The sequence below is a fragment of the Nerophis lumbriciformis genome, linkage group LG26, assembly GCF_033978685.3.
Source record: "Nerophis lumbriciformis linkage group LG26, RoL_Nlum_v2.1, whole genome shotgun sequence".
Lineage (NCBI taxonomy): Eukaryota > Metazoa > Chordata > Actinopteri > Syngnathiformes > Syngnathidae > Nerophis > Nerophis lumbriciformis.
This window is the reverse complement of record NC_084573.2, coordinates 36,977,289-36,999,151: the sequence shown is the minus strand read 5'-3', so window position 1 is coordinate 36,999,151 and position 21,863 is coordinate 36,977,289. Positions and strand designations below refer to the sequence as shown.

At 43.8% G+C, this 21,863-nt stretch overlaps 1 protein-coding gene across 1 annotated transcript in view; it reads right to left on the bottom strand.

The window, feature by feature from the left end:
* Positions 1-21,333, bottom strand: part of LOC133623675 (adenylate cyclase type 8) — an 81,323-nt gene extending 59,990 nt beyond the window's left edge. Inside the window, exons 1-5 of the mRNA XM_061986956.1 lie at positions 21,088-21,333; positions 9,400-9,604; positions 8,591-9,331; positions 8,347-8,496; positions 1,491-1,621 (exon numbers count right to left, since the gene is read on the bottom strand). Coding sequence (XP_061842940.1) covers positions 1,491-1,621; positions 8,347-8,496; positions 8,591-9,331; positions 9,400-9,555 — 1,178 coding nt within the window. The 5' untranslated portion in view covers positions 9,556-9,604; positions 21,088-21,333. The remainder of the gene's footprint in view (positions 1-1,490; positions 1,622-8,346; positions 8,497-8,590; positions 9,332-9,399; positions 9,605-21,087) is intronic.
* Between the last annotated feature and the right edge of the window lie 530 nt (positions 21,334-21,863).

The window sequence follows — 21,863 nt, the reverse complement described above, 5'->3', positions numbered from 1 at the left end:
TATTGAACTTGATGCAAGTTATAACACTTTTGTTTTATTTATTATTGAACTTGATGCAAGTTAACACTTTTTTTGATTTATTATTGAACTTGATGCAAGTTATAACACTTTTTTTGATTTATTATTGAACTTGATTCAAGTTATAACACTTTTGTTTTATTTATTATTGAACTTGATGCAAGTTATAACACTTTTTTTTATTTATTATTGAACTTGATGCAAGTTATTTGATTTATTATTGAACTTGATGCAAGTTATAACACTTTTATTTGATTTATTATTGAACTTGATGCAAGTTATAACACTTTTTTTTTATTATTGAACTTGATGCAAGTTATAACACTTTTGTTTTATTTATTATTGAACTTGATGCAAGTTATAACACTTTTTTTGATTTATTATTGAACTTGATGCAAGTTATAACACTTTTTTGATTTATTATTGAACGTGATGCAAGTTATAACACTTTTTGATTTATTATTGAACTTGATGCAAGTTATAACACTTTTTTGATTTATTATTGAACTTGATGCAAGTTATAACACTTTTTTTGATTTATTATTGAACTTGATGTAAGTTATAACACTTTTATTTGATTTATTATTGAACTTGATGCAAGTTATAACACTTTTTATTTATTTATTATTGAACGTGATGCAAGTTATAACACTTTTTTTTATTTATTATTGAACTTGATGCAAGTTATAACACTTTTTTTGATTTATTATTGAACTTGATGCAAGTTATAACACTTTTTTTGATTTATTATTGAACGTGATGCAAGTTATAACACTTTTTTTGATTTATTATTGAACTTGATGCAAGTTATAACAGTTTTTTTGATTAATTATTGAACTTGATGCAAGTTATAACACTTTTGTTTTATTTATTATTGAACTTGATGGACGTTATTTTATTTATTATTGAACTTGATGCAAGTTATACCACAGCTGCACAGTTATTTTATTTATTATTGAACTTAATGTTATTTTATGTTATTGAGTTCGAATGTATACAACTTGATGTTCAATAAATTTGAAAATGTTAAAGCTTGGCATTAGCGCTCTGTTGGGGCGATGGGGGCAGGTGGGGCTTGAAAACTCCCCCTTGTCCAAAGTGGGGGATGACAAAAAAAGTTTGAGAACCACTGTTCTAAAGGAATGGGGAGTATGTAAACAGTCATTGTTTTCGGTCACATTAACACAAAAGAAAAAGATGCCTCAGGCTTGGGCTGGTCCTGGATTCAGCTTGGGCAGGTCTTATCAATAGATAACCCCCCATCGTACACAATGGAATTTTCCAAGCCTTTGCTTGGTGCAGCAAAAACAGCCTCTTGTCTGTTCATTGGCAACTCAGTGAACGGAAAGTTTTGGGATAATTTACATACAATTTTTCTGACACAAGGTCTTTATAAAAGTGTACGCTCATGTAAACACAGTTTTGCTACGATAGGGATGAGAACTACACAAAGGAGAATATTATACTCTCACCTGACATCCTTATACTGATGAATGTAAATCTTGTGAAACTCTTGAGGATTGAGCTCGTCTTCCAGGGAACTCATGTCGGTGATCATTTCCAGGGCCACAAATCTTGGCAAGATTGACAATACGAGACGCTCCTGAAATGTTTAAGAGGGGAGCGACAATCTTAGAAGAAAGTCAAGGACTAAATCGACAAAGTGTATGAAATACAGATATCCTCAAAGTTGTATAACAATGGGACGAAGGGTCAATGACATGGACAATTAGCTGCAAAATCGCACCTGTGTGCCTTCAAATAGAACCGGTGAAGTTGGTACGTTGTATAATTCGTAAATAAACACAGAATACAATTAATTGCAAATCCTTTTCAACTTATATTCAATTGAATAGACGACAAAAACAAGATATTTAATGTTCCAACTGAGAAACGTATTTTTTTTTGCAAATAATCATGAACTTAGAATTTAATGTTAACATTGCAAAAAATTGTCAGAGGGGCATTTTTACCACTGTGTTACATGGCCTGGCAGAGTCTCCTGTCAGAGAGAGTTTCAATTCCCACCTCCGGAAGAACTTTGAACATGTCACGAGGGAGGTGCTGGACATTGAGTCCGAGTGGACGATGTTCCGTACCTCTGTTGTCGAGGCGGCCGATTGGAGCTGTGGCCGCAAGGTAGTTGGTGCCTGTCGTGGCGGTAATCCTAGAACCCGTTGGTGGACGCCGGCGGTGAGGGATGCCGTCAGGCTGAAGAAGGAGTCCTATCGGGTTCTTTTGGCTCATGGGACTCCTGAGGCAGCAGACAGGTACCGACAGGCCAAGCGGTGTGCGGCTTCAGCGGTCGTGGAGGCAAAAACTCGGACATGGGAGGAGTTCGGGGAGGCCATAGAAAAAGACTTCCGGCAGGCTTCGAAGCAATTCTGGACCACCATCCGCCGCCTCAGGAAGGGGAAGCAGTGCAGTGTCAACACCGTGTATGGTGGGGATGGTGCTCTGCTGACCTCGACTGCGGATGTTGTGGATCGGTGGAGGGAATACTTCGAAGACCTCCTCAATCCTACCAGCACGTCTTCCTATGAGGAAGCAGGGCCTGGGGAATCTGTGGTGGGCTCTCCTATTTCTGGGGCTGAGGTTGCCGAGGTAGTTAAAAAGCTCCTCGGTGGCAAGGCCCTGGGGGTGGATGAGATCCGCCCGAGTTGCCCAACCAGTCTACATGTGCTTTGTGGACTTGGAGAAGGCATTCGACCGTGTACCCCGGGAAGTCCTGTGGGGAGTGCTCAGAGAGTATGGGGTAACGGACTGTCTTATTGTGGCAGTTCGCTCCCTGTATAATCAGTGCCAGAGCTTGGTCCGCATTGCCGGCAGTAAGTCGGACACGTTTCCAGTGAGGGTTGGACTCCGCCAAGGCTGCCCTTTGTCACCGATTCTGTTCATAACCTTTATGGACAGAATTTCTAGGCGCAGTCAGGGCGTTGAGGGGATTCGGTTTGGTGGCTGCAGGATTAGGTCTCTGCTTTTTGCAGATGATGTGGTCCTGATGGCTTCCTCTGGCCAAGATCTTCAGCTCTCGCTGGATCGGTTCGCAGCCGAGTGTGAAGCGACTGGGATGGGAATCAGCACCTCCAAGTGCGAGTCCATGGTTCTCTCCCGGAAAAGGGTGGAGTGCCATCTTCGGGTTGGGGAGGAGATCTTGCCCCAAGTGGAGGAGTTCAAGTACCTCGGAGTCTTGTTCACGAGTGGGGGACGAGTGGATCGTGAGATCGACAGGCGGATCGGTGCGGCGTCTTCAGTAATGCGGACGCTGTATCGATCCGTTGTGGTGAAGAAGGAGCTGAGCCGGAAGGCAAAGCTCTCGATTTACCGGTCGATCTACGTTCCCAACCTCACCTATGGTCATGAGCTTTGGGTCATGACCGAAAGGACAAGATCACGGGTACAAGCGGCCGAAATGAGTTTCCTCCGCCGAGTGGCGGGGCTCTCCCTTAGAGATAGGGTGAGAAGCTCTGTCATTCGGGGGGAGCTCAAAGTAAAGCCGCTGCTCCTCCACATCGAGAGGAGCCAGATGAGGTGGTTCGGGCATCTGGTCAGGATGCCACCCGAACGCCTCCCTAGGAAGGTGTTTCGGGCACGTCCGACCGGTAGGAGGCCACGGGGAAGACCCAGGACACGCTGGGAAGACTATCTCTCCCGGCTGGCCTGGGAACGCCTCGGGATCCCCCGGGAGGAGCTGGACGAAGTGGCTGGGGAGAGGGAAGTCTGGGCTTCCCTGCTTAAGCTGCTGCCCCCGCGACCCGACCTCGGATAAGCGGAAGAAGATGGATGGATGGATGGATGGTTACATGGCCTTTCCCTTTAACAACACTCAGTAAACGTTTGAAACAAGCTGAAATAAGCAGGGGCGTCCATGATAACGTTGCTTGGATGGCAACATATGTTGCTCCAAAACCTGTATGTACCTTTCAGCATTAATGGTGCCTTCACAGATGTGTAAGTTACCCATGTCTTGGGCACTAATACACCCCCATACCATCACACATGCTGGCTTTTACACTTTAAACTTTTGAGCCTATAACAGACCGGATGGTTCTTTTCCTCTTTGTTCCGGAGGACACGACGTCCACAGTTTCCAAAAACAATTTGAAATGTGGACTCGTCAGACCACAGAACACTTTTCCACTTTGCATCAGTCCATCTTAGATGAGCTCGGGCCTAGCGAAGCCAGCGGCGTTTCTGGGTGTTGTTGATGTTGGAATAATTGTTTGTAAGTTATCACAAAAGAAACGTTGTATTATGAATGCTGTCTTTCGAGGCCTAACAAGAGGAAGAAGGCTCGTGAAACGCCACTGTGATTTCAACACGGACAGATGGCAGGATCTGCTCAACTTCCAGAGGAATTCTCTTTGAAGTGTTAAACGAACTATCTTTGAAATATTTCACAAACTCTCTTCCAACTATTTGGTAACCGAGGTCAACGCTATTTACGACCCGCTGCCCTCTTGAAGTCCCTGTGGTCAGGAGACGGGAGGGGTTATCCATTGTCCTCCAACACCTGCCCCAGCTGGATCCAGGAAGAGCCCAAGCCCGAGAAATCCTCTTCTTGGACTTCAAAGCGACCGAAAACAATGACTGTTTTACATACTTCCCATTCCTGCTGTGACATGTGTTGGTGCGTGAACATTGAACATCTGAGTAAATGAGAAGACGAAAACCTTCTTCGTCAGAGCGTGGTGCAGGACTGTACAGAGAGTGCAGTGGCCATGTCTCTCCTCAATATTGAGTCCAAATTGAATTCTGTCTCTGTTTGATTCCTTGCCTTTTGTCTTGTTTAATAGATGTCCTCAGTGTTTGAACGTGACAGTTGATAAATGTATTTCGCTTTGCATAGTAGAGTTTTAACTTGCACTTACCGAACTGTAGTTACTGACAGTGGTTTTCTGAAGTGTTCCTGAGCCCATGTGGTGATATCCTTTACACACTGATGTCGCTTTTTGATGCAGTACTGCCTGAGGGATCGAAGGTCCGTAATATCATCGCTTACGTGCAGTGATTTCTCCAGATTCTCTGAACCTTTTGATGGTATTACGGAGCGTAGATGGTGAAATCCCTAAATTCCTTGCAATAACTGGTTGAGAAATGTTGTTCTTAAACTGTTCAACAATTTGCTCACGCATTTGTTGACAAAGTGGTGACCCTCGCCCCATCCTTGTTTGTGAATGACTGAGCATTTCATGGAAGCTGCTTTTATACCCAATCATGGCACCCACCTGTTCCCAATTAGCCTGTTCACCTGTGGGTGTCAAGACTAGGACCATGGCTTGGTTTGTTCTCCCGAGGTGCAAGTGATTTGGACCAGATGTGGCGTGAAGGTGAATACATGATTTATTTAAACACCATAACTACAAAAAAAAGTACAAACGAAAAGCGCGCACAGTGGCGGGGAAACGACTTGGCTATGAAAACAAATAATTGCACAAAGGCAGAAACTATGAACAACAAAAAACACTAACTGTGGCTTAATAAACAAAAACTTACTTGGCATGGAACCGGCATGAAAAAAGAGCAGCAAGGGTCTTAAGGGTGTGTGGAGAGTGTGCAGAAGCATAAATGCGGGATGTCGTCAGCACGACAAACTGAAAACAATGAACTTAAATACTATAGACATGATTAGTGAAAGCAGGTGCGTGACTCAAAACGTGAAACAGGTGCGTGACGTGACAGGTGAAAACTAATGGTTGCTATGGTGACAAAAAAAAACAAAAGTGCACAAAAAGTCCAAAAACAAAACCGAACATGACTAAAACAAAACATGATCACACAGACATGACAGTGGAATGTGTTGTTGATAAATGGCTTTCGCTTTGCATAGTAGAGTTTTATCTTGCACTTACAGATGTAGTGACCAACTGTAGTTACTGACAGTGGTTTTCGGAAGTGTTCCTGAGCCCATGTGGTGATATCCTTTACACACTGACGTCGCTTTTGGACGCAGTACCGCCTGAGCGATCAAAGGTCCGTAATATCATTGCTTACGTGCAGTGATTTCTCCAGATTCTCTGAACCTTTTGATGATATTACGGAGCGTAGATGGTGAAATCCCTAAATTCCTTGCAATAGCTGGTTGAGAAATGTTGTTCTTAAACAATTTGCTCCTGCATTTGTTGATAAAGTGGTGACCCTCGCCCCATCCTTGTTTGTGAAGGACTGACCCCATGGCACCAACCTGTTCCCAATTAGCCTGTTCACCTGTGGGATGTTCCAAATAAGTCTTTGATGAGCATTCCTCAACTTTCTCAGTCTTTTTTTGCCACTTGTGTTAGATTTTTTAGAAACATGTTGCAGGCATCAAATTCCAAATGAGCTAATATTTGCAAAAAATAACGTTTTCAAGCTTGAACGTTAAGTATCTTGTCTTTGCTGTCTATTCAATTGAATATAAGTTGAACAGGATTTGCAAATCATTGTATTCCGCCGCCTCAGGAAGGGGAAGCAGTGCACTATCAACGCCGTGTATGGCGAGGATGGTGTTCTGCTGACCTCGACTGCGGATGTTGTGGATCGGTGGAGGGAATACTTCGAAGACCTCCTCAATCCCACCAACACGTCTTCCTATGAGGAAGCAGTGCCTGGGGAGTCTGTGGTGGGCTCTCCTATTTCTGGGGCTGAGGTTGCTGAGGTAGTTAAAAAGCTCCTCGGTGGCAAGGCCCCGGGGGTGGATGAGATCCGCCCGGAGTTCCTTAAGGCTCTGGATGCTGTGGGGCTGTCTTGGTTGACAAGATTCTGCAGCATCGCGTGGACATCGGGGGCAGTACCTCTGGATTGGCAGACCGGGGTGGTGGTTCCTCTCTTTAAGAAGGGGAACCGGAGGGTGTGTTCTAACTATCGTGGGATCACACTCCTCAGCCTTCCCGGTAAGGTCTATTCAGGTGTACTGGAGAGGAGGCTACGCCGGATAGTCGAACCTCGGATTCAGGAGGAACAGTGTGGTTTTCGTCCTGGTCGTGGAACTGTGGACCAGCTCTATACTCTCGGCAGGGTCCTTGAGGGTGCATGGGAGTTTGCCCAACCAGTCTACATGTGCTTTGTGGACTTGGAGAAGGCATTCGACCGTGTACCCCGGGAAGTCCTGTGGGGAGTGCTCGGAGAGTATGGGGTATCGGACTGTCTGATTGTGGCAGTCCGCTCCCTGTATGCTCAGTGCCAGAGCTTGGTCCGCATTGCCGGCAGTAAGTCGGACACGTTTCCAGTGAGGGTTGGACTCCGCCAAGGCTGCCCTTTGTCACCGATTCTGTTCATAACTTTTATGGACAGAATTTCTAGGCGCAGTCAAGGCGTTGAGGGGATCTGGTTTGGTGGCTGCAGGATTAGGTCTCTGCTTTTTAAACATGATGTGGTCCTGATGGCTTCATCTGGCCAGGATCTTCAGCTCTCACTGGATCGGTTCGCAGCCGAGTGTGAAGCGACTGGGATGAGAATCAGCATCTCCAAGTCTGAGTCCATGGTTCTCGCCCGGAAAAGGGTGGAGTGCCATCTCCGGGTTGGGGAGGAGATCTTGCCCCAAGTGGAGGAGTTCAAGTACCTCGGAGTCTTGTTCACGAGTGAGGGAAGAGTGGATCGTGAGATCGACAGGCGGATCGGTGCGGTGTCTTCAGTAATGCGGACGCTGTATCGATCCGTTGTGGTGAAGAAGGAGCTGAGCCGGAAGGCAAAGCTCTCAATTTACCGGTCGATCTACGTTCCCATCCTCACCTATGGTCATGAGCTTTGGGTTATGACCGAAAGGACAAGATCACGGGTACAAGCGGCCCAAATGAGTTTCCTCCGCCGGGTGACGGGGCTCTCCCTTAGAGATAGGGTGAGAAGCTCTGCCATCCGGGGGGAGCTCAAAGTAAAGCCGCTGCTCCTCCACATCGAGAAGAGCCAGATGAGGTGGTTCGGGCATCTGGTCAGGATGCCACCCGAACGCCTCCCTAGGGAGGTGTTTAGGGCACGTACGACCGGTAGGAGGCCGCGGGGAAGACCCAGGACACGTTGGGAAGACTATGTCTCCCGGCTGGCCTGGGAACGCCTCGGGGTCCCACAGGAAGAGCTGGACGAAGTGGCTGGAGAGAGGGAAGTCTGGGCTTCCCTGCTTAGGCTGCTGCCCCCGCGACCCGACCTCGGATAAGCGGAAGAAGATGGATGGATGGATGGATGTATTCTGTTTTTATTTACCATTTACACAACGTGCCAACTTCACCGGTTTTGGGTTTTGTTGACCAAAATCCAATGTCTACTGTTGAGGACGCTGGTTATCCGGAATACACAAAATAATAGAATGAAGGGAAAAGTCTGGCTTCTACACTCCAGATATGCTCATTATCCTACCTGTCTCTGGTTCTCCTGTTCCAGTTTCAGGCGTCCTTCAATGCAACGCCGCGTTTCTAGGAATACTTGTCGCTGGGAATGGTCCGTCAGGTAGTGAATGAAGAATCCAGCTGTGTTCATACCAAGGTACAGAAGGCCTTTGGCAAACACCTGCAACCAAAACAAGCATTTATCAACTCAATTCAACCAGAATGTACGGAGAATTAGAGTCAGTTTCTGCATATAATAGTTAGACCTGCACTACCTTCCTTAAAAGTACTGCATTGTTGCGGTAGCATATGATCTCCACGAGAAGATGCAACGCAGACGTTAGCGACCCAGCACACATGGCCCACAGAAGAGGTAGCGGCAGCAGCGTGTACGTGGCGAACAACGAGAACAAAAGGTACCAGGACGGGTCTTTTTCTAGTCCGTACGCCAATCCCCCCAATACCTGCGTGGACTGCGACAGCCAGCTGGCAAGCCCGGCGTAATGAAGCCACCGCGGCGACATAGAGTCCTTGTAGGTCAAAACCACGATACACAACGCCACTGCAAACACCATGAACATGAACGTCAAACAGCCTCGTAGAGGGTCCCTGACATCCTCCGGGGCCAGAGCCAGGTACAAAACCAGGATCTGCAGCTTGGCCATGGCGTCGATGACGTTAGTGATGGCTAAGGAGTTGCGTCTTTGGTGAGAGGAGTGTTGCTGGTAGAGTTTCTCCAGGTCTCGCGACTTAAAGGTGTGCCTCAGGGTGGGTATGTAAATCCCGTGTATAATGCGGCCCCAGTGGACAAAGAAGTCGGCATCGCTGGCGTATTCGCCGCCGGATCCTCTCGCGCTGTGGTGCGTGCTCATGGAGCTGCTGATTTGGGAAGGGTGGACTCGGAATGCAGAGGAGCGCCGCTTGAATCCACGCGAGGCCTTGCTGCGGATTTGTCTGTTGATGTCTTCCATGTAGGCATCCGTCACGAAGATCTTGCGTGCTGGCTCTACGCCCACCTGGTATACCAAATAACAACATACCATCAGTTCTGGCAGATAGAACCGGAGAAGGGATCAAACCTCACCTGGGCGCTGAGCTCCTGCTGGATGATAATGTGCTTCACGGCTTTCTGCCAAAGCATGTTTTTACGCCGCAGTCCCGGGGAGAAGGTGGTGGTCAGGCAGGATGGCTCGCGCAGCTCCATAGGAGAGATCTTTGTGGTCTCAGCAAAGGTCACCATAGCAACCGTGGCTTTAGTAGTTGATGTCAAATACGGCAAAGATGTCGGCCTGGAAATGATGAAATAAAGTCGGACATTCAAGCCTATACCAATCTGGTGAAAGACGCGGGGTAGACTGGGCAAGAAAAACCAAAAAAAACGCAAGCCTGTAACACCCCTTGTTGTAAAATTACAACGTTACCTTTAAAGGGGAACATTATCACCAGACCTATGTAAGCGTCAATATATACCTTGATGTTGCAGAAAAAAGACCATATATTTTTGTAACCGATTTCCGAACTCTAAATGGGTGAATTTTGGTGAATTAAACGCCTTTCTATTATTCGCTCTCGGAGCGATGACGTCACAACTAGGGCTGCAGCTAACGATTATTTTTCTATCGATTAATCTATAGATTATTTTTTTTTTCGATTAATCGGTTAATCTATAGATTATTTTTTTCGATTAATCTATAGATTATTTTTCCTTTTACCGATTTTTTTTTAATTTAAAATGAAGAGGAAAAAATAAATGTAGGCCAGTTTTTTCAAAAGGCATGGCTTTTATTTACAAAAAAAAAAAGTATGGCCACTAGTCAGTCAACATTGACAACAACATGACAAAATATTCTGTAACAATGTAAACATTTAAAACTTTTAACATTTAACAAAATTAAAAGTAGCTTATTTGCTTTTTAATGTGCAAATATAAAAGTAAACATCCAGTGCAAATCTTAATATTCTGGAATAGTATAAGCATTTCAAAAGTAAAAGTATTGCTTATTTTGCTTTAAAATGTGCAAAAATAAAGATAAACATCCAATACAAAAAAGTGCAAAACGGAAATATTCTGTAACAAGTGTAAACATTTCAACAAAAGTAAAAGTATTGCTTATTTGCTAAAATGTGCAAAAATAAAGCTAAACATCCAATACAAAAAAGTGTACAGTGTAAACATTTCAACAAAAGTAAAAGTATTGCTTATTTTTCTTAATAACACAACAATGATAGTATGATTAAAGTGAAAGTTAATTGTTGGTTTGTACATAGTATATGTAACTGTTAATGTTGTAAAAGGTATTTGCACAACTAATTAACGTTAGCGTTTGTGACACGTCTTGTGCCGTGGGGTTCTTTCAGGACCGACAGACTGAACGCCAGACGGCTTTGCCAGGTTTACAATCTTTTAATTTTACACAAAGTCTTTTCTCTTCCAACTGCGCGGATCGCGCACCTGGGCACGTTTGCGGCGTCGCTCCCGGCGCGCCCCGCCTCGCCGCTCGCTCGCCGCCGCCGCCTCTCCACAGCGTTAAAGAGGAGCGCGTCTTTGTAAACACTGAACAGGCACGCCAAACGCGCCTCTCAGAGCGAAACGGTGCTTTAGTTTATGAATTTACAACGCAGATACAAATGACACATTCATGTTTTTGTGTAATGATGACAACGTATACGCACGCGGACGATTGACTTGTTGATGGTGATGGCAAGAACGCTGTCGGGGGTTTTCTTTTCAAATGTTCGTTCATAGCCGTTGTGCTGCTATGATAGGCCATTTCCGCTCGACACAGTGTGCATACAACAACATTATTAGGCCGTTTATTGAAATACTCCCACACTTTTGACGACTTTTGGCGTGCTTTTTTCCCCTCGCTCACATCGTCTGCTTTGCGCTCCGCCATGACAGTAAAGTAGTGTGACGTAAATATGCGACGCGCCGACGCACAAAAACGGCGTCGACGTATTTACGTAACCGATGACGTCGACTACGTCGACGCGTCGTTTCAGCCTTAGTCACAACGTCAACATTTTCTCAAACACTGAGTCAAATCAGCTCTGTTATTTTCCGTTTTTTCGACTGTTTTCCGTACCTTGGAGACATCATGCCTCGTCGGTGTGTTGTCGGAGGGTGTAACAACACGAACAGGGACGGATTCAAGTTACACCAGTGGCCCAAAGATGCGAAAGCGGCAAGAAATTGGACGTTTGTTCCGCACACTTTACCGACGAAAGCTATGCTACGACAGAGATGGCAAGAATGTGTGGATATCCTGCGACACTCAAAGCAGATGCATTTCCAACCATAAAGTCAAAGAAATCTGCCGCCAGACCCCCATTGAATCTGCCCGAGTGTGTGAGCAATTCAGGGACAAAGGACCTCGGTAGCATGGCAAGCAATGGCGGCAGTTTGTTCCCGCAGACGAGCGGGCTAAACCCCCTATCGACCCTAGCTTCCCTGGCCTGCTGACATCAACTCCAAAACTAGACAGATCAGCTTTCAGGAAAAGAGCGCGGATGAGGGTATGTCTACAGAATATGATGAAAATTGGGCTGTCTGCACTCTCAAAGTGCATGTTGTTGCCAAATGTATTTCATATGCTGTAAACCTAGTTCATAGTTGTTAGTTTCCTTTAATGCCAAACAAACACATACCAATCGTTGGTTAGAAGGCGATCGCCGAATTCGTCCTCGCTTTCTCCCGTGTCGCTGGCTGTCGTGTCGTTTTCGTCGGTTTCGCTTGCATACGGTTCAAACCGATATGGCTCAATAGCTTCAGTTTCTTCTTCAATTTGGTTTTCGCTACCTGCCTCCACACTACAACCATCCGTTTCAATACATGCGTAATCTGTTGAATCGCTTAAGCCGCTGAAATCCGAGTCTGAATCCGAGCTAATGTCGCTATAGCTTGCTGTTCTATGCGCCATGTTTGTTTGTGTTGGCATCACTATGTGACGTCACAGGAAAATGGACGGGTGTATATAACGATGGTTAAAATCAGGCACTTTGAAGCTTTTTTTAGGGATATTGCGTGATGGGTAAAATTTTGAAAAAAACTTCGAAAAATATAATAAGCCACTGGGAACTGATTTTTAATGGTTTTAACCCTTCTGAAATTGTGATAATGTTTCCCTTTAACCATCCTAAAAAACAATCTATTATATATATTTTTTACCACATTTACATAGTCATTGGGTCCTATTGTTCAGTCTCACAAGGCTATTGGATGGTACATCTGTTTATAAGTCATGCCTTCTGGCCATGAACTCACACAACCTCTCAAGGGTTCCTTCGAACAACATCTATTAGTTTCATTGGACTGGATTCATCAGATTCAAGTCATTAAAATGTCTTTTATATATTTTTTTGGTTGTTATTACAATGTCTAGAGCAGGGGTCACCAACCTTTTTGAAACCAAGAGCTACTTCTTGGGTACTGATTAATGCGAGGGGCTACCAGTTTCCATCCATCCATTTTCTACCGCTTATTCCCTTTGGGGTCGCGGGGGGCGCTGGAGCCTATCTCAGCTACAATAGGGCGGAAGGCAGGGTACACCCTGGACAAGTCGCCACCTTATCGCAGGGGCTACCAGTTTGATACACACTTGCCAGAAATAGCCAATTTGCTCAATTTACCTTTAACTCTATGTTATTATTAATAATTAATGATATTTATCTTTGTGGAAACACTGATCATCTTAATGATTTCTCACAATAAATATATATATACAAACAGATAAATATCAATATGCAACACTTTATTTTTATATTTTCTCTAAGTGCACATTTTTCAAATTGAACGTTTTCAAATGATCACTTCTAAGACAGTCTTGTGAAATCACAACATCCCATTTTAACTAGCTAGACACTAACATTTTTTAACAAATCATGAATGACTTTGCACCATGTTTTAGTCATGTTTTGTTTTGTTTAGTTATTGGACTCTTTAGTTTCTGGCTTTTCACTCCCTTGTCTTGTTTCCACGGTTACCCATTAGTTTCACCTGTTCCACGTTTGGACTCATTGTGCACTCTTGTTTGTCACCACAGCAACCCATTAGTTTTCACCTGTCACGTCACGCACCTGTTTCACGTTTTGAGTCACGCACCTGTTTTAGTTAATCATGTCTGTAGTATTTAAGTTCATTGTTTTCAGTTTGTCTTTCTGGCGACATCCCGCATTTATGCTTCTGCACACTCTCCACACACCCTTAAGACCATACTTGCCAACCTTGAGACCTCCGATTTCGGGAGGTGGGGGGCGTGGTCGGGGTGGGACGGGGCGTAGTTGGGGTGTGGTTAAGAGAGGAGGAGTATATTGACAGCTAGAATTCACCAAGTCAAGTATTTCATATATACATATATATATATATATATATATATATATATATATATATATATATATACATCCTGAAAATATGCAAACAAAACTGTGTATTGATACTTCAAACTTGCATAAATAAATCTTAAGGAATATAACATAACTTGGCTTCTGAGAGCTTCAAAATGTAATGAATAAAATGCTAAAGTGGTTGATAAACAAGCAATTATTTTAATAATTAAATATGGTCATTTTAAATGAATTATCATGATAATTTAAAATTAATTATTTCAAATATGTTTATTTTAATGTATAATTCTATGGCTGGATGTAATAAGGAGTCAGGAAAAATAAAAATAAAAATACAATAAATGTTGATGTTTTTAGCAAAATATAGTAAAAATGTATTTAGGTTTTTTGTTTTTTTTTAATTAATAAATATATTTATTTTTAGGTAAGATAAACGTAATAATACAATTTATCTCTAGTCTGGATGATTTAGTTCTTGTCACCCTGTTGTCCTCCTGTCTGAAAAAAGTCTGTCCTCACTCAGGTCCGCATGGAGCTGGAGGGGGCGTGGCCTCCAGCTCCGGCTGAAAATCGGGAGGTTTTCGGGAGAGGCGCTGAATTTCGGGAGTCTCCCGGAAAATTCGGGAGGGTTGGCAAGTATTCTTAAGACCCTTGCTGCTCTTTTTTCATGCCGGTTTCTCGTCCAAGTAAGTTTTCTTTATTCATGCCATAGTTTGCAAGTTTTGTTTAATTGTTCATAGTTTCTGCCTTTGTGCAAGTTTTGTGTTTATAGTCAAGTTTTGTACTTCCGCCCCTGTGCGCGCCTTTTGTTTAATCCTTTTTTTTTTTGTAGTTATAGTGTTTAAATAAATCATGTACGTATGGTCCAAATCTTTTGCACCTCGGGAGAACAAACCACGCCACAGTCCCAGTCGTGACAGTTTGTACAAATAATAACTCATGTAAAATACAAAAGTCAACTCTCAAATGTTTAAATAAATCATGTCACACTTTGAACTGGACACCAAATCTGTTTTCTGTTTCTTTGTCAGTTAGTGAAGACCAAGTCTTTAAAATATTTTCTTGGATTTTCAAATTCTATTTGAGTTTTGTCTCTCTTAGAATTAAAAATGTCGAGCAAAGCGAGACCAGCTTGCTATTAAATAAATACAATTTAAAAAATACATGCAGTTCACTGGTAAGTGCTGCTATTTGAGCTATTTTTAGAACAGGCCAGCAGACTACTCATCTGGTCCTTACGGGCTACCTGGTGCCCGCGGGCACCGCGTTGGTGACCCCTGTGATGTAGTGATTGGAGCACATACTTGTTGATCACAAAAAACATTCATGAAGTTTGCTTCTTGTATGAATTTATTATGGGTCTACTGAAAATGTGAGGGTCAAAAGTATACATACAGCAATGTTAATATTTGCTTACATGTCCCTTGGCAAGTTTACCTGCAATAAGGCACTTTTGGTAGCCATCCACAAGCTTCTGCTTGACCACTTGACCACAAAATTGGTGCAGTTCAGCTAAATGTGTTGATTTTCTGACATGGACTTGTTTCTTCAGCATTGTCCACATGTTTAAGTCAGGACTTTGGGAAGGCCATTCTAAAACCTTCATTCTAGCCTGATTCCTTTACCACTTTTGACGTGTGTTTGGGGTCATTGTCCTGTTGGAACACCCAACTGCGCCCAAGACCCAACCTACGACTGATGATTTTAGCTTGTCCTGAAGAATTTGGAGGTAATCCTCCTTTTTCATTGTCCCATTTACTCTCTGTAAAGCACCAGTTCCATTGGTAGCAAAACAGGCCCAGAGCATACTACCACCACCATGCTTGACGGTAGGAATTGGTATTCCTGGGATTAAAGGCCTCACCTTTTCTCCTCCAAACATATTGCTGGGTATTGTGGCCAAACAGCTCCATTTTTGTTTCATATGACATCACATGGACAAAGATAAGACCTTCTGGAGGAAGGTTCTGTGGCTAAATCAGGCTAGAATGAAGGTTTTAGAATGGCCTTCCCAAAGTCCTGACTTAAACGTGTGGACAATGCTGAAGAAACAAGTCCATGTCAGAAAAGCAACACATTTAGCTGAACTGCACTAATTTTGTGGTCAAGTGGTCAAGCAGAAGCTTGTGGATGGCTACCAAAAGCGCCTTATTGCAGGTAAACTTGCCAAGGGACATGTAAGCAAATATTAACATTGCTGTATGTATACTTTTGACCCTCACATTTTCAGTAGACCCATAATAAATTCATAAAATCTCCAAAAGCCTCTCAATTATAAACAAAGCAAAACTATACTTCAATGAAAATGCACTCCGTACTCTATACTGCACCTTGGTACTGCCATACCTTACATACTGTGTTGAAGTATGGGGGGAATACTTACCACAACACAATTCATCCTCTGATCATATTACAGAAAAGAGCCGTGCGGATCATTCACAACGTTGGTTATTTAGAACATACTCATAATCTGTTTATGCAATCAAAGTTGCTCAAATTTGATGACCTTGTTAAATATAATACATTAATAATCTTATATAAAGCATTTAACAAATTATTGCCGCCTAATCTACAACGTTTTTTTATACTTCGAAGACCTCCTCAATCCCACCAACACGTCTTCCTATGAGGAAGCAGTGCCTGTGGTGGGCTCTCCTATTTCTGGGGCTGAGGTTGCTGAGGTAGTTAAAAAGCTCCTCGGTGGCAAGGCCCCAGGGGTGGATGAGATCCGCCCGGAGTTCCTTAAGGCTCTGGATGCTGTGGGGCTGTCTTGGTTGACAAGACTCTGCAGCATCGCGTGGACATCGGGGGCGGTACCACTGGACTGGCAGACCGGGGTGGTGGTTCCTCTCTTTAAGAAGGGGAACCGGTGGGTGTGTTCTAACTATCGTGGGATCACACTCCTCAGCCTTTCCGGTAAGGTCTATTCAGGTGTACTGGAGAGGAGGCTACGCCGGATAGTCGAACCTCGGATTCAGGAGGAACAGTGTGGTTTTCGTCCTGGTCGTGGAACTGTGGACCAGCTCTATACTCTCGGCAGGGTCCTTGAGGGTGCATGGGAGTTTGCCCAACCAGTCTACATGTGTTTTGTGGACTTGGAGAAGGCATTCGACCGTGTCCCTCGGGAAGTCCTGTGGGGAGTGCTCAGAGAGTATGGGGTATCGGACTGTCTGATTGTGGCAGTCCGCTCCCTGTATGATCAGTGTCAGAGCTTGGTCCGCATTGCCGACACGTTTCCAGTGAGGGTTGGACTCCGCCAAGGCTGCCCTTTGTCACCGATTCTGTTCATAACTTTTATGGACAGAATTTCTAGGCGCAGTCAAGGCGTTGAGGGGATCTGGTTTGGTGGCTGCAGGATTAGGTCTCTGCTTTTTGCAGATGATGTGGTCCTGATGGCTTCCTCTGGCCAAGATCTTCAGCTCTCACTGGATCGGTTCGCAGCCGAGTGTGAAGCGACTGGGATGAGAATCAGCACCTCCAAGTCCGAGTCCATGGTTCTCGCCCGGAAAAGGGTGGAGTGCCATCTCCGGGTTGGGGAGGAGATCTTGCCCCAAGTGGAGGAGTTCAAGTACCTCGGAGTCTTGTTCACGAGTGAGGGAAGAGTGGATCGTGAGATCGACAGGCGGATTGGTGCGGCGTCTTCAGTAATGCGGACGTTGTATCGATCCGTTGTGGTGAAGAAGGAGCTGAGCCGGAAGGCAAAGCTCTCAATTTACCGGTCGATCTACGTTCCCATCCTCACCTATGGTCATGAGCTTTGGGTTATGACCGAAAGGACAAGATCACGGGTACAAGCGGCCCAAATGAGTTTCCTCCGCCGGGTGGCGGGGCTCTCCCTTAGAGATAGCGTGAGAAGCTCTGTCATCCGGGAGGAGCTCAAAGTAAAGCCGCTGCTCCTCCACATCGAGAGGAGCCAGATGAGGTGGTTCGGGCATCTGGTCAGGATGCCACCCGAACGCCTCCCTAGGGAGGTGTTTAGGGCACGTCCGACCGGTAGGAGGCCATGGGGAAGACCCAGGACACGTTGGGAAGACTATGTCTCCCGGCTGGCCTGGGAACGCCTCGGGGTCCCCCGGGAGGAGCTGGATGAAGTGGCTGGGGAAAGGGAAGTCTGGGCTTCCCTGCTTAGGCTGCTGCCCCCGCGACCCGACCTCGGATAAGCGGTAGAAGATGGATGGATGGATGGATGGCTATGTTGTCTATTACATTATTGCTATGTTGTCTATTGTCTATTACCATTATTGCTATATTCATTATTCCTCCATTGTTGATACAAATGATTGTTACAGTGTAATAATTATTGTTACCTGTGGTAATGCCACAATGATACAACATGCCCCCCTAAAATATTCTTAAGCCCCCCTAAATAATTTGGTGTTATATATATATATATATATATATATATATATATATATATATATATATATATATATATATATATATATATATATATATATATATATATATATATATATCATTTTTTTTAATTTTTTTAACAAATACATGCCGACATATTCATTATAAAGTGGCCCGAATATGAGTTTAAATAAATTAATCATATAACCTGTCATTATTCACTCAGTTTCCCCTCACTTCATAGCGTAAATCACCAAAAATTATTCCCGGGCGCGGCACCGCTGCTGCCCACTGCTCCCCTCACCTCCCAGGGGGTGAACAAGGGGATGGGTCAAATGCAGAGGACACATTTCACCACACCTAGTGTGTGTGTGTGTGTGTGTGTGACAATCATTGGTACTTTAAGGTAGAGATCCCCTTTAGTGTGTCGGTGTCCAATCCATTCCACTTGTTCATATAGAAAATGCCCACATCACTCAAATTCCAGTCCGCATTTTCTCTGCGACCTTGCCTGCGGTCCTTGCACTTGTTCATATAGAAAATGCCCACATCACTCTTGTAGAATCTATATAAAGTAATATACATTAGTCTAATGTTAAAACAATGAAAAAAACATTAAATATATTTATTTTATTGTATTGTTACATTAATAGCTGTTGTATTGTTATAGAATGGCTTGGTAAACATTTCATAGGATTTTCAGAGGGAGGAAAAACCAAGACATTTAATATAAAATGTCAAATTAATAAATACGTTAAAAGAAAAAGAAAAAAAATGGTTAAAAGCCATCGTCCCGGGGAGCATTTCATTTCGTCCCGTGCATTTTTTAAATAATAATAATAACAATGAATAATTTCTAAGTCTTTGTTAGCCGTTTGTGAAGTTTTGTGCTCGTGCGCTACGTTCGCTCTCGTCCTGTCCATCCCCTAGGGGCTAAGCCCCCCCTGTCCTTAAAAGCTAGTGACGCCCCTGCACGACTGTATATTCATATACAGGTAAAAGCCAGTAAATTAGAATATTTTGAAAAACTTGATTTATTTCAGTAATTGCATTCAAAAGGTGTAACTTGTACATTATATTTATTCATTGCACACAGACTGATGCATTCAAATGTTTATTTCATTTAATTTTGATGATTTGAAGTGGCAACAAATGAAAATCCAAAATTCCGTGTGTCACAAAATTAGAATATTACTTAAGGCTAATACAAAAAGGGATTTTTAGAAATGTTGGCCAACTGAAAAGTATGAAAATGAAAAATATGAGCATGTACAATACTCAATACTTGGTTGGAGCTCCTTTTGCCTCAATTACTGCGTTAATGCGGCGTGGCATGGAGTCGATGAGTTTCTGGCACTGCTCAGGTGTTATGAGAGCCCAGGTTGCTCTGATAGTGGCCTTCAACTCTTCTGCGTTTTTGGGTCTGGCATTCTGCATCTTCCTTTTCACAATACCCCACAGATTTTCTATGGGGCTAAGGTCAGGGGAGTTGGCGGGCCAATTTAGAACAGAAATACCATGGTCCATAAACCAGGCACGGGTAGATTTTGCGCTGTGTGTAGGCGCCAAGTCCTGTTGGAACTTGAAATCTCCATCTCCATAGAGCAGGTCAGCAGCAGGAAGCATGAAGTGCTCTAAAACTTGCTGGTAGACGGCTGCGTTGACCCTGGATCTCAGGAAACAGAGTGGACCGACACCAGCAGATGACATGGCACCCCAAACCATCACCCAACCATGCAAATTTTGCATTTCCTTTGGAAATCGAGGTCCCAGAGTCTGGAGGAAGACAGGAGAGGCACAGGATCCACGTTGCCTGAAGTGTAAAGTTTCCACCATCAGTGATGGTTTGGGGTGCCATGTCATCTGCTGGTGTCGGTCCACTCTGTTTCCTGAGATCCAGGGTCAACGCAGCCGTCTACCAGCAAGTTTTAGAGCACTTCATGCTTCCTGCTGCTGACCTGCTCTATGGAGATGGAGATTTCAAGTTCCAACAGGACTTGGCGCCTGCACACAGCGCAAAATCTACCCGTGCCTGGTTTACGGACCATGGTATTTCTGTTCTAAATTGGCCCGCCAACTCCCCTGACCTTAGCCCCATAGAAAATCTGTGGGGTATTGTGAAAAGGAAGATGCAGAATGCCAGACCCAAAAACGCAGAAGAGTTGAAGGCCACTATCAGAGCAACCTGGGCTCTCATAACACCTGAGCAGTGCCAGAAACTCATCGACTCCATGCCACGCCGCATTAACGCAGTAATTGAGGCAAAAGGAGCTCCAACCAAGTATTGAGTATTGTACATGCTCATATTTTTCATTTTCATACTTTTCAGTTGGCCAACATTTCTAAAAATCTTTTTTTTTTGTATTAGCCTTAAGTAATATTCTAATTTTGTGACACACGGAATTTTGGATTTTCATTTGTTGCCACTTCAAATCATCAAAATTAAATGAAATAAACATTTGAATGCATCAGTCTGTGTGCAATGAATAAATATAATGTACAAGTTACACCTTTTGAATGCAATTACTGAAATAAATCAAGTTTTTCAAAATATTCTAATTTACTGGCTTTTACCTGTATTACTCCTTGTTAAAAGCGGCCCTCTGAGGGCAACCATGAAAACGACTTTGAGACCCCTGCTCTAAGAGGTCCCTATCCATTTGTATCTTTAAGATCCTGAGCTGCGGGGGCCAGAACTGAGTGTTTGCCTGTTCAGACCACATGGTTGAGTCCACGTGCTGCCAGAAGCTTTTCACCCAATGATCTGGTAGCCAAATTTAGACATGAGCGAGTTAATGCTCCTGAGTTAAACTCCTCCAGGTGGTTCTAGTGCGCTGGATACTGCCACCACCCTTTCCAACAACGGGTCCACTGTCATAAGTCAGATGCCCACAGCCTCAAAATCTGGATATGTCAAATTATTCCCAAAAAATGTCATCATGGTGAGAGCAGAAGTGCCCTTGTAATGAATCTGAATTCAACAGCTAAAGGGTTATCACAGGTGTAATGATTAGAGTACATAGTCTACAAGTTGTGTATATACAGTAGCAAGATTGAAGATCCCCACACTGACCTTTAATGTTCTGCATGTTATCCGCTCCTTGTGTTTGATGTTGTCCATGCTATAGGCAACAAGCCCTGCACAATCCATTCTTTAGGATCCCGTTCCATAAGATCCACACCAGGGGGAGAAATTCCAGGCATAATCCAGACAACAATAAAGGGGAAAAAAAAGTACGCAGACGAGCCCAAAAGGACAAATACTCAACCAAGATTCATTCCGACAGGGTTGTAGGTCGCCACCTGGTCTGTTTGAAAAAGAAGTCCATAACTGGCAGGAAGCAGGGCTGCAGAGATGAGGAGTGTAAAGAGGATTAGTTAGTCAGCAGCCATTCTCTGCGGCCTGCAGAGGTGAAGTCATTGGGACCGAGACAACGGCCAAGTCGGCTAAATCCGTTCGAGACTTGGCTGACACTTGAAATTCTGCCAAGTGTGTGTTTAGTTTATGCCTCAAATGTCGGGATTTGTAATTGAAAAAATAGTTCAGTCAAAACAATTTAATCAACAATTTGATGAAATTGTTTATTTGTACAAATGCTTGTGCAATCCGTTGATGGTCAATGATATAAAGTTAATGAACTGTTTTCTAGGTGGCCTTTATTATAGGTTTCTGTCTACATCAAATGTCTCCATGATGCCACATTTGATGTACATTCAGAGGAACATCGAATTACGAACCCCTCATTGTACAAACTTTTGGATTTACGAACCAAAGCCTAGTGTTGTCCCGATACCAATATTTTGGTACCGGTACTAAAATGTATTTTGTTACTTTTCGATACTTTTCTA